At 46.0% G+C, this 14,826-nt stretch overlaps 1 protein-coding gene across 9 annotated transcripts in view; it reads right to left on the minus strand.

Annotated features, from left to right (window-relative positions):
- The window catches only part of Tead1 (TEA domain transcription factor 1), a 229,860-nt gene that overhangs the window by 163,392 nt on the left and 51,642 nt on the right, over positions 1–14,826 (minus strand). For 4 of the 9 annotated variants that reach the window (XM_028875860.2, XM_037211422.1, XM_028875859.2 and 1 more), the window contains exon 1: positions 1,254–1,350. The exons of 1 other annotated variant lie outside the window; for it this stretch is intronic. In XM_028875860.2, coding sequence (XP_028731693.1) covers positions 1,254–1,268 — 15 coding nt within the window. In that variant the 5' untranslated portion in view covers positions 1,269–1,350. Of the gene's footprint in view, positions 1–1,253; positions 1,445–14,826 lie in introns of those variants that run through there. 4 more of the 9 variants (XM_028875862.2, XM_028875858.2, XM_028875861.2 and 1 more) reach the window with 3 other exon arrangements.

Genomic DNA, 14,826 nt, shown 5'->3' on the forward strand with positions numbered 1-14,826 from the left:
GTCAGATTTGAGTCAAAAGGTTTATACAAGGACTCCCAACTCTACAAATCCCCGATGCTGCTCAGCTTTAATGTTCTCAAAACGAAATTCCAGCACCACAGAGCTAATTAGGTCTACAGTAGGAGAGGCAGGCCTTCAAGAAAGAAAATGCTAGTAAAAAAGCATTTATTCGCTGTTCTGTTCCTTTCTAAAATGAAATCAAAGTTCACTCCCGTGCCACGGCCCTCATGCACACAGGCGCACTGCTGGCTTGATGTGGTCTGGCCAGCCTGGCCATTTCAAATAAAGTGAACTTCAATCACCCTATGGAGTTAGCAGGTTATTGATTCTACGTCCATCATTCTTTCATCTTAGTTTGCTCCACACACAGCCTCTTTAATTGGCTCCTGGAAACTGTTTTATAAGTGGGTGGGTGTGGACCCAGCACCAAGGCTCTCAGTTGGGCAGATGAAGTCTCCCACTGAAATCTCACAGGTGTGAAAGAGACTGGGAATGTCTTGAAATACCAGGAAGGCTGAGCTAATTCTAAAATAAGCACAGGAGATTCCCAAAATGGGGATGTGAAGGCAAACAGGTCTCATCAGCATCTAAGGTAAAAAAACAAATCCCCTAAGTTTTGGGATCTTGTTTTTGGGTTTAGCTTTCTCCAGATTCTTGGGGTTCTTATGCAGCTCAGGAGAGCCCCCAACTTAGTGTATAGTTAAGACTGGTCTTGAACCCCTGATCTTTAAGCCTCTACCTCCTGAGTACTGGAATTATAAGCATGCACCACCATGCCTGGTTCTAAGTTTTCTTTGTAACTTAATTTTGACTGGGGTGGGGTGGGCTGGAGATCCCCGAAAGAAAGTCACTTTGCTTTGTAGTTGGTTTATGTTTTATGTTAAAACAAAGGGATAACAAGTATTCTAAGACACCACAATATTCTAAACAAGCAACTACTGCAAATGCTCAAAGCAACAAAGATTTTACAGAGAACAGTTTAGTGGAAGCCACAACAGGAGACATGCAGACAGGCAGGAATGGTGGATTTCTGGGTTCGTAGCTTGTAAGAACCAGCCCCTCTCCCAACTGAATCAGTGAGGAACTTCAGGGCACCCATTATCAAGCAATCCTATCTTCACAACCCATGCCTGGTTCCCAGAACACAGGATCCCACCTGCCCCAATGGTCATAATCAACACAGTCCATGCAGAGCTCAGCACACCATGCATATAGCAACCAGCTCAAAATTCTGTAAGAATCCTGGTGTTTACCATAAAAGCTCTCATTATTATCCCAGCTCTCTTTGCTTGGTCAGTGTGCCTGGCCACTTACAGGAGGATGAGAAAAATACACGGGCTCAACTCATCTTTCCCCAGCCTCGTCTCCCAGGGAGCTGCTGATGTCTCCGCAGCACAATGCCACCGCACTGGCTGGCTGGGTTTAAAATTAGCTGAGCCCTGGAGGGCCGAGGGTAACCTTCTGACAAGGTTAGCCAGAGAGCTGAGCACTGCTCAGAGAGGGACATTAATAAGAAGCCAAGTGGGGCCTTTCAACAAGCCCATTAGGGCCTCTCGGAAGCCTGCTCTTCTGGAAGAGCCAGGTGGCAGCATGGGGAGGCTGACCTAGGCGCTTATTTTTATCCCACCGAGTCAGCGGCTTCCTTTACAGGCCATCAACACAACCGCCAGTGTGCCTCTGATAGTATAAATCCAACACACCCACCTACAAACTGGAGAGTTTGTGCTTCGGACATTTAATTGGATTTTTTTCAAATCTAGTTTTTGAGGAATAGCTCTCTCCATAAATACCCATCACATGGAACATGAAGAAATGTACCAGGAAATATTATCCATATCATACCGCCAAGATACTCAGTATGAACCATACATTCAGGGGGTTTTCTTTCATTAATAACTTGTTGTAACTCTGCCCTGCTGCTTTGGGGGTTCTACTGTCCACCTAACATCTAATGTTTGGCATTTTTCTGCACCTGAAACACCACCATCACCGTTTCAAAAGATGTGTGAGGTTCAAGACCATAGTCGATTCAATGTTTCATTTTGTGTCCAATTCAGCATTTCGTCCAAAGTTTTCTTATGGTGCCCAACATCCTTGCAAACCTTTCCTAAGGACTGTCCCCAGAGGCAAAAGGCAGGAACAACTGGAGGGCTACTGGTACAGACTAGAGACAAGCCCCAGCCCCTACTCCCCTCCCCCCACCAAAGGAACCACGGCTCTCACACAGTACTGACACTAAGTGCTTTCTGCATAAATAAGAACGTCTCCATTGATCCAGACAGCCCTTAACTCTATGGTAATACTTCCTAACCACCTGTTTGAAGACCAGACCCAGCACAGTCCCTCAGCAGTGAGCTAAGAGATCGTCTGCCCTCTTGAATCTGGCTCCAGACAATACCAGGTTCCCCCACTCACCCCCTCAGCATACGTCATTAGCACAGCAATGCTGCTTGTCTAAAACATAAAAACACTTCCAGAATTGGTAAAGAGCCTGTGCCCTGAGCCCCGCAAGGATCCTGCCTTCCTCTCTCCAGTACCCAGTAAAGGATGACTAAAAAGCCCAACATACAAGGTCTCCATGGGTCCTATTACTTGGATACCCTTCCAGACTGATGAGTAATATTTTAAATAGTCCTGTTCACAGGCACATTTTACTTAAGAATTGCTTTTTAAATCATGTTAACATATAAACCACTTTTCATTTTCAAAAGGTCTAGGGGTGAGGGTCTTGCTCTCTAACCCAGGTTAGCCTAGACCTCACCATGTAGCCTTGGCTGGCCTCAAATTCACGGTAATTTTCTTGTCTCAGCCTCCCAAGTATTTAAAATTTTAATCAGCATCACACTGACAGTTTCTTAATTTTCTTTTTAGAAACAAAGTTAAACAATCATTAGGAGTAAACTCAGTAACACGCCTAACAGGCAACTGTTTCTGCTCAATGCCCAACAGTCCCATTAGCCATTAACAGCAGTAAATCTCAATGGCATGGAGAGCTCATGCGTCTGCTTGAATCAGGACTGGGGAACTCTCACATCTCCAGCTAGTGTCTGAGTCAACATAAAAGGAAAGTAAATGCTGAGACTTGGAGCTGAGTAGAAGAGGCAGGTAGATAGAGTTCAGCCTCCTGCCAGAACCATTCCCATCTGGGCTTTCCCACAGCAGCGCTAGAAGAAGCAAAGCTTACGGAGCAGAGCGATGGGCTGGGCACACGGCTATGCATCTGGATACCCAACTCTGCCTTTACTGTCGGCAAAGCTGTGCTTTTCTGTGGAAGGGAACAGATACTAGCGTGTGGATGGAGCTTCATTTCCTCGCAGTGTTTTCATCTGTCTCTAGTGGGGATGCCAAGGCAGGAAAATCAGCCAAGAAAGGGAAGAGGGACAAACAAGGGGCCTGTATAATCAGACTTTGAAAGTGGAGAAGGTGCCATCCTGGCCGCAGTTCAGCCCTGTCCGGCCCTGCAGGCAGGTCGCAGCCCCAGCTGGAATAAACTCAAAAAGGATGTCCACCCCATCTACACTGCAAAAGAATAAACTCCACATTCAGAATCACTGTGGAAGTGATAAGCAAAGCTACAGCTTCTGCACCAGACTAGCGAGATGCTAAGCATCTCAGCTTGGTTCCTATTGCTTCGATAAAAACCATGACCAAAAGCAACTTGGGGAGAACATGGTTTATTTGGCTTACATATCCCAAGTCGCAGCACCACGTAAAGCCATGGCAGGAATCTGGAGGCAGGAGCTGAAGCAGAGGCCACAGTGGAATACTGCTTACTGGCTTGATCCTCATGGCTTGCTCAGCCTGCTTTCTCGAACAACCCAGGACCACCTGCCCAGAAATGGCATCACACACAAACCTCACCGTGGGCCCGAGAAAATCCCCACAGACATTGCCTACAGACCAATCTAATGAAGGAGACATTTTCTCAGGTGAGGTTTCCTCTTTCCGGATGAACATAGATTGTATCAAGTTGACAAAAACTAGCCAGCACATCACATTCACAGTAACGTTCCCACAGTTCCATACATGAGGCATAAGGACTTGACATTTTGGAAAGTTAATTTTCTTTCTTTCTTTCTTTCTTTTTTTTTTTGGTTTTTCGAGACAGGGTTTTTCTGTGTAGCTTTGCGCCTTTTCCTGGAACTCACTTGGTAGCCCAGGCTGGCCTCGAACTCACAGAGATCCGCCTGGCTCTGCCTCCCGAGTGCTGGGATTAAAGGCGTGCGCCACCACTGCCTGGCGGAAAGTTAATTTTCTATTAAGGCATGGGATCAATATATACCTTTGGATACCTATACACACTGTGTAATGATCTCATCAGGTTGATTAATGCATTTATCATCTCAAATATGTATCATCTCTTTTTAAAACTCCAGTTTTGTTTTGTTTTTTAATTTATTTATTTTTATTTTATGTACATTGGCATTTTGCCTACATGTATATCTGTGTGAGGTTATCGGATCCCCTGGAGGTAGAATTATAGGCAGTTGTAAACTGCCATGTGGGTGCTGGGAATTGAACCTGGGTCCCCTGGAAGAAGAGCCAGTGTTCTTAACTGCTGAGCCATCTCTCCATCCCCCTAGTTTTGTTTTTTAAATATATGTTACCTTAAAAAAAAATTAATTAATTAAAAAAAACTTTTTTACATCTATTGTGTGTGCACACGTGTATACCAGGGCGTAGCTGTGGAGAATGGGGGGAGGGGCAGCTTGTAGGAACTCTGTTCTCTTCTCTCCTCCTCCATGTGAGTTCCAGGGGATAGAATTCAAGTTGTCAGGTTTGGGGGCGAGCATCAGCACCTATAGGGCCCCCTCTCTGCCCTCAAAACATACCTTATTCTTAGCTACGGCCACTGTGCTGTCAAACAGATGGCCAGAGTGCTTGCTTCGTCCCTACCTGAAACTCTGACCCTCTCTCTAGCCACCATCTCATCCTTCAATCTTCCAATTTCCGCCGATATCCAGCTTTTGGACACCCACCATCCTGCCTTCTACTTCTGTAACTTCATTTTTTCACATTCCTGGACCATAGTTTTATTATTTTGTTTATCCTTGTTGTAACTATGGGGTAAAAATGTAATCTTACTTTCCAGTATGTGGAACAACATTAAGTTACTCACCTGAAGACATACCACTGATAGAGATAAACTCGAAACCAGAACCCAAGTCCTGTCACCTTGAACCTATGGCCTAACTGTCTTCTAGGTGCTAACCCTCCCATCATTGGAGATGATCAATAAACAGCTACCGGCTGTCTTACTAGGGACCTATTAGAAAGGCTGGGAGGGGAGAAGGGTGTCAAGGAAGGTCTAGTCTGTCTTCTGATCTACATACAATGGCAAACAACAAACTGCCGGAGGTATGGCAGTTCTGCATGAGGTGCTATGGGATAGAAAGCTAGCGCGACTATGGATGATGTGAACACATTTTAAACTAAGATCACAGGGCGACACAGTTGCTTTCTGCTCTCCAAATAAATGGGAGGGGAGGCAGTCCAGCTCTGGAGAGATGGTCCAGTTAGCCCAAAGCCTGTCACATAGTCATGAGGACCTGATCCCCAGAACCTATGAAAAGAAAAAGAGAGGAAGAGAGAGGGGGGGGGAGGGAGGGAGGGAGGGAGGAAGGGAGGAAGGAAAAAAGAAAGAAAGAAAGAAAGAGAGAGAGAGAGAGAGAGAGAGAGAGAGAGAGAGAAAGAAAGAAAGAAAGAAAGAAAGAAAGAAAGAAAGAAAGAAAGAAAGAAAGAAAGAAAGAAAGAAAGAAAGAAAAGAAAGAAAGAAAAGAAAGAAAGAAAGGGTACACGGATACACACCTGTAATCCCAGTGCTGGGGAGGCAAAGAAAGCTGGACCCTGGAGCTTACTGGACCCTGGAGCTCACTGGCCACCCAGGCTACTCAGCAAGATCCGAGATCATTGAGACCCTGTCTCAAAAAAGGTGGATGGCATCTGAGGAACAATATCCAAGGTCGGTCTCTAGTCTCCACACATATATGCCCCCACAGGTGTACGTGTACACACGTACACACACACACACACACACACACACACACACACACACACACACCATGTTTTTAAAGGCAGCTGAAGACAAACATTAGAAAAGGCAATAGAAAAGCAAAGCTGCTCCAGAGAGCTGAGACCCAGCAAAACAGTGGCTTTTCCACTTCTCCGCATCCTCAGTGGCCAGGAAAGAGTCCCTGGCCTGACTTCCTCCCACACAACACCAACCTTGGTGGTGATGAAACAATTAAAATCTACACTGGGAAATCTCCACAGAGCTCAACTAGAACCAGATGGAGAACCCACGGCAGGCAGTGAGCACATATGCATCTTCCCCGAGAGAGAGGAAAATGGGCCACGTCCGAGCAAACTTAAGGCACTGCTTTAGAGTTTCTAATCAGCAGACCTTTCAAGGTGGCATGCACATCATAGCATGATGGTGAGTAAACCACACTAGTACACTAGGGTGACTGTGAAAAGTCTACTCGCTACAATGGGGGCCAGCCTCAAGAGGCCCAGATTCTGTGACCCCTTAGAAATGTACCACAAACTCCACAGGAGGCCAGAGTGAGCATGAAGATATGCAGCGCTACAAACAATTCATGTAGTACTACAGAAGGTAGGCGAGAGGTGACACCTGAAAGCTCTCATAGGACTTCCTCACATATGCACTGTGGCTCACGTGTACCCACAATCAAACACACCGTACACATCCTCAAAATAAATCCACTCTAAATCATTCTTTAAAAATTATTCAGACTGTTTCTAATGAAGATTTGGGTAAACATCGAACCAAAGCTGAGACAGCTGAACATCTGAATAGAAGAAAGATCAGAGATCAGAGAGATCAAATACTTGAATCTTTGTCTCTTGCATCCAATGGTTCAATCGCTCTCTTCACCAAGATAAACATGCACAAAGGGCTTATCACCTGCTTTTGGTAGCTAAGGAAGACAGATGAGCACATGGATGACTTCTTGGTGACAGAGGAAGACAATGGTCGTGTTGGACAGGAATACTTCACACATGCCAGGAGTAGAAATGAGACCCTGAGTAATCATACTTAAAACACAAGGTGACTGTGACAAATTCTACACGATGCCACTGAGTGAAATAAGCCAGGAACAAAAGGCCTGGTGCTGTAATGACCTCCCTCATGGGAGGTGCTGGAGGAGTCAAATTCATAAAGACAGAAGGTAAGAGGAACGACAGACGCCAATGATGAGAAGTTATGGAATGAGCACAGAGTTCTAGTGTCCCCCCCCCCCCCCGTTTCTGAATGAGTATAGGTATTTGCCTGCAAGTTCAAATGTGTACCACGAGCATGCAGTGCCCATGGAAGACAAAATAAGAGTGTCAGGTCCCCTGCACTGGATTACTGATGGTTGTGAACCATCTCTCCAGCCCCCAGAGTTTCACTTTTGCAGAAGAGTTCTGAGGCTAGACAGTGGTGACAGCGGCAAAACTATGCCCAGGTACTGAGCATCACTCAACTACACACTTACAAATAAGTAGGATGGTAATTCTGGGTTTGGGTGTTATTCCACAGTTATACAGATAGACTGATAACATGGGACCTTAAAAAAAGTAGAACAACATATCAAATGTCTATCATGGGTTCAAAAAGTGAACTCAGACGTCTTGCCATGATGAGTCTACCCATCCATCAACAGACCTACATTTCTCTTAAAGCCTTCCTGGGCACCCAAATCCATCTGGACAGCCCTGCTTCAAGCTGCCATCCCACCACAGCCTTGACCAGTACACCTAAGTACCTGCCTGTAAAGATCACCATCCTAGTTAGAGTTTCTGTTGCTGTGATCAAACACCATCACCAAAGGCAAGTTGGGGAGGAAAGGGTTTATTTGGCTTATATCACATTCCATCCATGTCATAGTCCATCACTGAAATAAGTCAGGACAGGAACTCAAGCAGGGCTGGAACCTGAAGTCAGGAGCTGATGCAGAGGCCATGGAGGAATGCTGCTTACTGGCTTGCTCATCATGGCTTACTCAGCCTGCTTTCTGAGAGAAACCAGAACCACGAGCCACAATGGGCTAGACCTTCCTCCATCAATCCCTAATTAAGAAAATGGCTTGGGCTAGTGAGACAGTTCAGCCATTAAAGGCTAGGCTCACAACCAAAAATATAAGAAAATGCCTTACAGCCAGATCTTATAGAGGCGTTTTCTCAATTGAGACTCCCTCCTTTGAAATGACTAGCTTGTGTCAAGTTGACATAAAACTAGCCAGTGCCACCACCTTCCCAATAGTAAGCTCAGTGAAGGCAGCATCCTGCTTTCCTGTTGCCCTCCTTCAGACTCAGCTCTGAACCTGTCATTTTTCAGCAATACTGAATTCACACAGGAACTGTTGAAAGCCAGAGGTCAGTGGTGGGGTAGAGGTGATCTTCAGGGCTCACACACAAGACCTCTTCCACCAGTGGTCAGCAAGGCCAGGAAAGAGCCAGGAAACAAAGAAGGGCTTCTCATCTGAAAGCCAAAGGAAAGGATCCTGCTGCAGAGGAGGCACACACCACCTCCTCTACCGCCTGTTAGAGAAAGAGGGAGTTGTTTGTGAGCTAGGTGATTTCCACAATGTCCACATGCACAGAAGTCAGTTTCCTGCCATTATCGGATGGCCCAGGACTAAGACTCGGGTATAAGAGACAGTTACGGGGGATGTGACACGCGTCACCTTTCCAATTCCCTAGGAATCAAATGTATTTTCCTCTTTTCAAGAACAGAAGTTTAAATTGAAGCTTGATCCATTGTCAGACACATATTCTTTGGACTAAAATTAGGAAACATTTGTCACAGCTGCTAAACCACTAGCGCTACTTAGAGGTCAGCACTGAAGGTACTGAGTGTAATTACTTTTCTTCCCGGGTTCAAGTCCTTTCCATTCCTTAAGGCTGGCACACATTTAGTAATCCATCTTCCCTGGTTCCTGCCACATAACTTTCTATATGCCCACTCAAGCTATTCTAGGACCCACACCTCCAAGCTTCCTTATAGTTTATGTTCTGGATAAGAGAAACGAAACGTTTGGATCCGCCACTGGGCAAACATGTCCCTTGTTCCCTCCCCTCCACTAACCAGACAGTTAAGATGGACACTTTCTAGTGTCCTACGTAAACCTGAGTCCTTCCTCCAGACCCAAGCCCAGGATGCTCTAAGGAGCACACACACCTGCCAGCAGGTCTCTCAAAAGGAAAGCTGGCAGCAAGCGGATCCCTTATCCATTGTTAGTGGAGGTACACATTAACACACTGTGGAAATCTGTTTGGAGGGTTTTTTTAAAAAGTTAAAAAACTACCACACGACCCTGCTATTTCTCTCCTTGGTGCATACCCAGAGATGCCATACCTTACAGTGGAGATCTTTACACCCCCATATTTATGGTTGCTTTACTCACTATAGCAAAGAATTAGAATCAACCTAGCTGTCCACCATCAGATGAATGAATAATAAAAGATATGGTATACATAAGAAATGGAATACTATTTAGATATAAAGCAAAAATGAAATTTTTAAATCTGCAGGAAAATAGATGGATTTAGAATGTATAACTTTAAATGGGACCATACAATCTCAAAAAAAAAAAACCAGCATGTTCTCATTCATATGGAAAATCTAATCAATAATATATGTACAAATGGAAACAATGTATATGTGAGTACAGGTAAATGAAGAAAAGAGAATCAAAAGGCTAAATACTAGAGACTGAGGAAGAACTGTATGCAGCTAATGGAAATGAGTTACAGAAGGAAGATAAGGCTTAGAACTGCTCTAGTTCTAACTGAATGGATTTTTGGTTTGGTCATGGGTTAGTACATAAACATACTGACAAAGAAAGTGTAAAATCCAATGTGAAGATCTCAGGCTTCAGAATCACTATTCCAACTGAGATACTGGTCTGGCTAATTTCGGTCTGTAATATTTTTTGTTGGGGGGGGCAAGCTTTTTTAAATAATAAGGTTTATAAACTTAAAATTCACACATAGGTTGTCCTTGTGTGAATCACAACTGGCCGCAAGCAGGCATGCAGTCGGATTCAGGTCAAGCTCTGTGCTGTAGATAATAACAGACCTCACAGTGAGGTGCTTGAGAGATACAGGGATTATAAAGACACCTTAGCAACGATGGTGGGGAAATGACAAGAATGGATGTAGAAAGGACAGGGCTGGGGCAGGGGTGGGAGCACGCCTGTCAGCACAGGTCACACGGGCATCTAGGGTATCTAACGGCCTTGATCCCAGCTGTAACCCCAGAATGCAGGACAAAGAAAAAGAAAAACACAGGAAGGAAGGAGAGAAAAGAGAAGGAAGGGGGCGGGGAGAGGGGCAACAAAGATGCAGGGAGGTCAAGCAGAGAACTAGGAGAGAGGTGGAGTGTGGAATGAGGTCCAGACCTAGAGATCTGGGGCTAACCCAGCCACGTTTTGCTGCTGGGCTCCAGGGCATTGCATTTGCCCCCTGAAAGCCTCAGTGTCCTGTGTGGTCTTGGGGGTGGGGGGTCCTTGATGTGGAGTATACAGAATGCTGGCAAAGGCATCCACTCTAATCCTGCTCCTGGAAATGCTCCACAACTTCTCTGCGCTACTTTCTCCCCAGAGCTGGGACCAAGAATGACCCAGAACCACCGCAGTACCAGAAGAGAGCGGAGCAGGGTCGGGTTTGTCAGTTTATTTTCCTTTCCATCTGCCGTACTCCTTTCCTAGTGTGGACTTGAAAAGGCTCAGGAAAGGGACCTGGAGGAAGAGGGGTCAGGGGATCCCTGGCTAACCATGGGGCGTGGAAAAGATGGTGTGTATTTTAAAATGGAAGCCTTCGCCACGTTCCTAAACTGTAAAGAAAAAAAACAGTCCTCAGACACGTGAAACGTCATTCCAGCTCCGGCTTTTCTGGACTACCTCCGAGTCTGGACATTTACCCTGGGTTCTTTTTCCCTAATCTCTGTATTTTAACTTCCTTTGCTAACGGACTTTACTTAAGAATTAACTACAGAATGTCAATACTTGATCGGCACAAAAGATCTAATCTGACTAAACTAACCTAATTTTAGATCTAACTCCTTTTAAGAAACCTTATCTGGGTGCTGGGATGTTTCTGTAACAGCTCTGTCTCTAAACTCAGGTGTTTGTGTATGAGTATGCACTCCCATGTAGGTACCTGCTGGGTAAATCAAGTCAACAGTAGGCATGCACCTTTAGCTAAAGGCAAACTTGCCTGGTCATGGCTGAGGGAAGTGGGCCAGACACCACCACGACACAGAGAGCCAGGAAATGTCAACAGCATCTGCCTCCGACACGTGCATGCTTGCCCTGCACACACAGCAAGGGTCCTGAAGACCACTGGACAAGACTTACAGGCTCAAACTCCTACAGGCGGAGTTGAACCCCTACCCCTCAAAAGCAGTCTCCCCTTCAGCTAAGTGGCAGCTTTTGAGGACAAAGAAGCAGGAGTCCCAGATTCAGAGGCTGCCTAAGGAAGAAGGAGGGCCACGGGGAGAAGAGAACTTAGCACTTAGCTCCCAGCCCTAATCTTCCGGAGCGGGAAGCACTGTGAAGGTCAGTGACCTAGCTGCACAGGCCCAGAAAGGAAGCAAGGAAGTACTACCAGTCTTTTTACGGGTGAGGAACCTAATAAAAGGGACACTGGAGGGTCACACATCGGGGCCCAGAAGTGAGTCCAGAACAAAGCTGCCATGCCGCCTCCACACCGTGACTGCAACTCAGGGACGAGTGAGAAGGTTCTGGACTCTGGCTTCATTTCAACCTCTGACTTAAGAGACATCAATCATTAGATCTGAGGGGCAGCTTGGCTGACAGAGTGCTTGCCTCACATGCACAAAGCCCTGGGTTGACCCCAACATTGGGGATCCGAACTCCAGCTCCTTGAACTTTATCAACTAGATCTTCTTTTCCCGGTCCCCACTTGATGTTTTGCCAGTGACAAATGAGTCCCATTTGACTCACTGGGATCAATTACTGACTTTAGGTTAAGCAACCTGCACTAATAAAATGGGGCAGGGACCCCCACACTACGGTCAAATAAATATGTTGGACTCAATTTCCTCAGATAACACAAAGTTAGCAGACTTCCTTCCTGCAAGACATCACCGAGTCTTCAGTGTGCAGAACTGTCAATCCACAGCAGATGGCTCTGACCAGCCCATTATTCACCCAGGCATACTCCCCACTCTGGGCATCTGAAGACAACAGGAACTGAGGACTAGAGACTCTGCATGTTTTTCACCATGAAAGCACCAACAAAGATGTTAGATGATCAACCATCAGTCAGCAGGCTTAGCGGCCCTACTGTGCTAGATACATCTCATCCAAGATCCTACACTAGGCTCAAGAGCGCGCGCGCGCGCGCGTGTGTGTGTGTGTGTGTGTGTGTGTGTGTGTGTGTGTGTGTGTGTGTGTGTAGACTACATATATAAAGCCAAAACCACCTACCATCCCAGACAGTAATGCAATGGACAATTTCTCTCCAGTTTACAAGGATGAATTGTGATTTTCCACCATGCGGGGCTTCCACCTTTCTCCACAATCCTGAATGCACACTAGACACTTACTCAAGATATAACTTGGCTGAACCCTAAAAGAACCAGGCCGTTTAAACTGTAGCCAGTGGACAGGCATTGTTGAGATGGCCTGGGAATTTCTGAGAAATTCAGATTCCCAGAGCCTGTCCTAGACCCAGAGTCCAAATGTGCATTTGAACAAATGCCCCTTGGATTCACACACACTAAAACAAGGTGGGGCTGGGGACCTCTACTCCACCACGACCTGGGAGTTTGCCTCATTCACGGTTCAGTCCTTCACCAACCCAGCTCCTACATCTTACCAGGTTCTCTCTCTAGGCACCAAGCTTTGTTCTAACCAGGTGCCACTGAATGGGAAGACTCCCTGAGTGTTAAAAACCAGGCTGTCTGCCTTCACACAATGTAAGAGCCCATGGATTCCAGGCCCTCAAATGCCTTGCAGGTGTCAGGCTGCGACACGCCCAAACAATAGCCAGGCCCCACGGTCTGGGCAGAGCTCCTTCTATTTCTGCAGGTGGCACATTCCAAAGATGCTTCTTCTCGCAAAGCACGGCAAGAATTCTACACTGAGGAAGAAAAGAGGTTAACTAAGGGCCTCCTTTCCCCCTGGGGATGGGAGAAACTCAAACCTCTCCCAAAGAGGTTTACATTTTAAAAAATATATTTATTTTATCAACCACAAGCTTGCAAGTCAAACATCTCCTCCAAAATGTTTTGCAGATAGAGATATTCTGGGAACACACTGGAGGCAAGCTTATTTATCCACTGCCATTATAAGACTAGCCTGGAGGGATGAGTATCAGATGCTAGCCACTCAAATAACTGTCTGCCTGCCTGCTGACTATACTGGGTCACAGCTACCTAATGCCCCTGCGTGGCTGTCAGGCTGTGTCCTCTGGTCTTCTGAGAGCCTTCCAGCTAGCTCAGGAAGAGCTGCTTGCCCCTGCTCTGCGGCAGGGAGACTGGCGGTGGAAAGCATCAGACAGGTGCAGCATTAATGCGGCTTCATTGTTCATGGGGGGAAATGCAAGAAACAGGATTCCCAGCAGCTACAAATGAGCTACAAATGAGCCCCTTCCATCCGTGTTTTCAATCAGGTCACCTTGTCAGTCACAGGACTTAACATGAAGGATGCCTCCCACAATACTCATAGTCACCTCTTCCTTGACCTGGTCCCTGTATTACCAGCAGAGACATCCCTTTAGCCCAGGAGATCCATCCCGGGTCTCCAGGAAATAGCGGCCAGATGGCAATACATTCATCAAGCATTTAACAAGTTTCAGAAAGTCAAAATTAAAAACCTAAAGAAAAAAAAATGGATACTGAGACTACACAAGGAAGACCAACTATGAAAGCCCAGTGAGGGAATTCCTGCCACCAAGAAGCCAAGTGCAATGCAGAAGGAATTACCCACAGCACCTCACAGACCCACTCCCAGTCTGCAATGGCAGTGCATGGAAGGCATTTCCCACACGCTAGCCTCTGACTCTCCAACTGACCACGCTCCTTGTCTAACTTTGAAAGCAGCAGCAGCAGCGCACAATATGCTGTATATGATGTATTTATCTTACACTGTCTTTCTACAAAGAGAGCCATACTCCTCGATGGGATGAGCTTTTCAATTACGATTCAGAGATAGCGACACTGTAGTTTAAGCTGGTTTCAAAACACAGCAATGCACCACACGCCTTCAATCCCAGCACAAGGGAGGCAGAGGCAGGAGGATCTCTGTGAGTTCAAGTCAGTTCCAGGACAGCCAGAGCTACAGGGAAACCCTATGTGTGTGTGTGTGTGTGTGTGTGTGTGTGTGTGTGTGTGAGAGAGAGAGAGAGAGAGAGAGAGAGAGAGAGAGAGAGAGAGAGAGAAAGAAAGAAAGAAAGAAAGAAAGAAAGAAAGAAAGAAAGAAAGAAAGAAAGAAAGAAAGAAAGAAAGAAAGAAAGAAAGCAATCCTCCTGCCTCAGCTTCATGAGTGCCACCACGCCCATTTTAGCTTTACTCCAATCGGGCTACAGAGTGGGGCTGGCTATCAAAGCCATGTGAGAGACGGGCAGGGAAGCTGAGGTGCAAAATAACTCCAGGTTTGGCTAAAATGTTTCTCAGAAGCCCTTAACGGTTGGTCAGTCCTTCCTAACCATAACTGTCAGCACCTCAATTATTTAAAGAGTGTCCACACTAACCCCCAGCTGTTCCGGCTTCATCCTGTAACATACCCTTTTTTTTTTTTGGTTTTTCGAGACAGGGTTTCTCTGTGTAGTTTTGGTGCCTGTCCTGGATCT

This window comes from Peromyscus leucopus, chromosome 1 (assembly GCF_004664715.2).
Source record: "Peromyscus leucopus breed LL Stock chromosome 1, UCI_PerLeu_2.1, whole genome shotgun sequence".
Lineage (NCBI taxonomy): Eukaryota > Metazoa > Chordata > Mammalia > Rodentia > Cricetidae > Peromyscus > Peromyscus leucopus.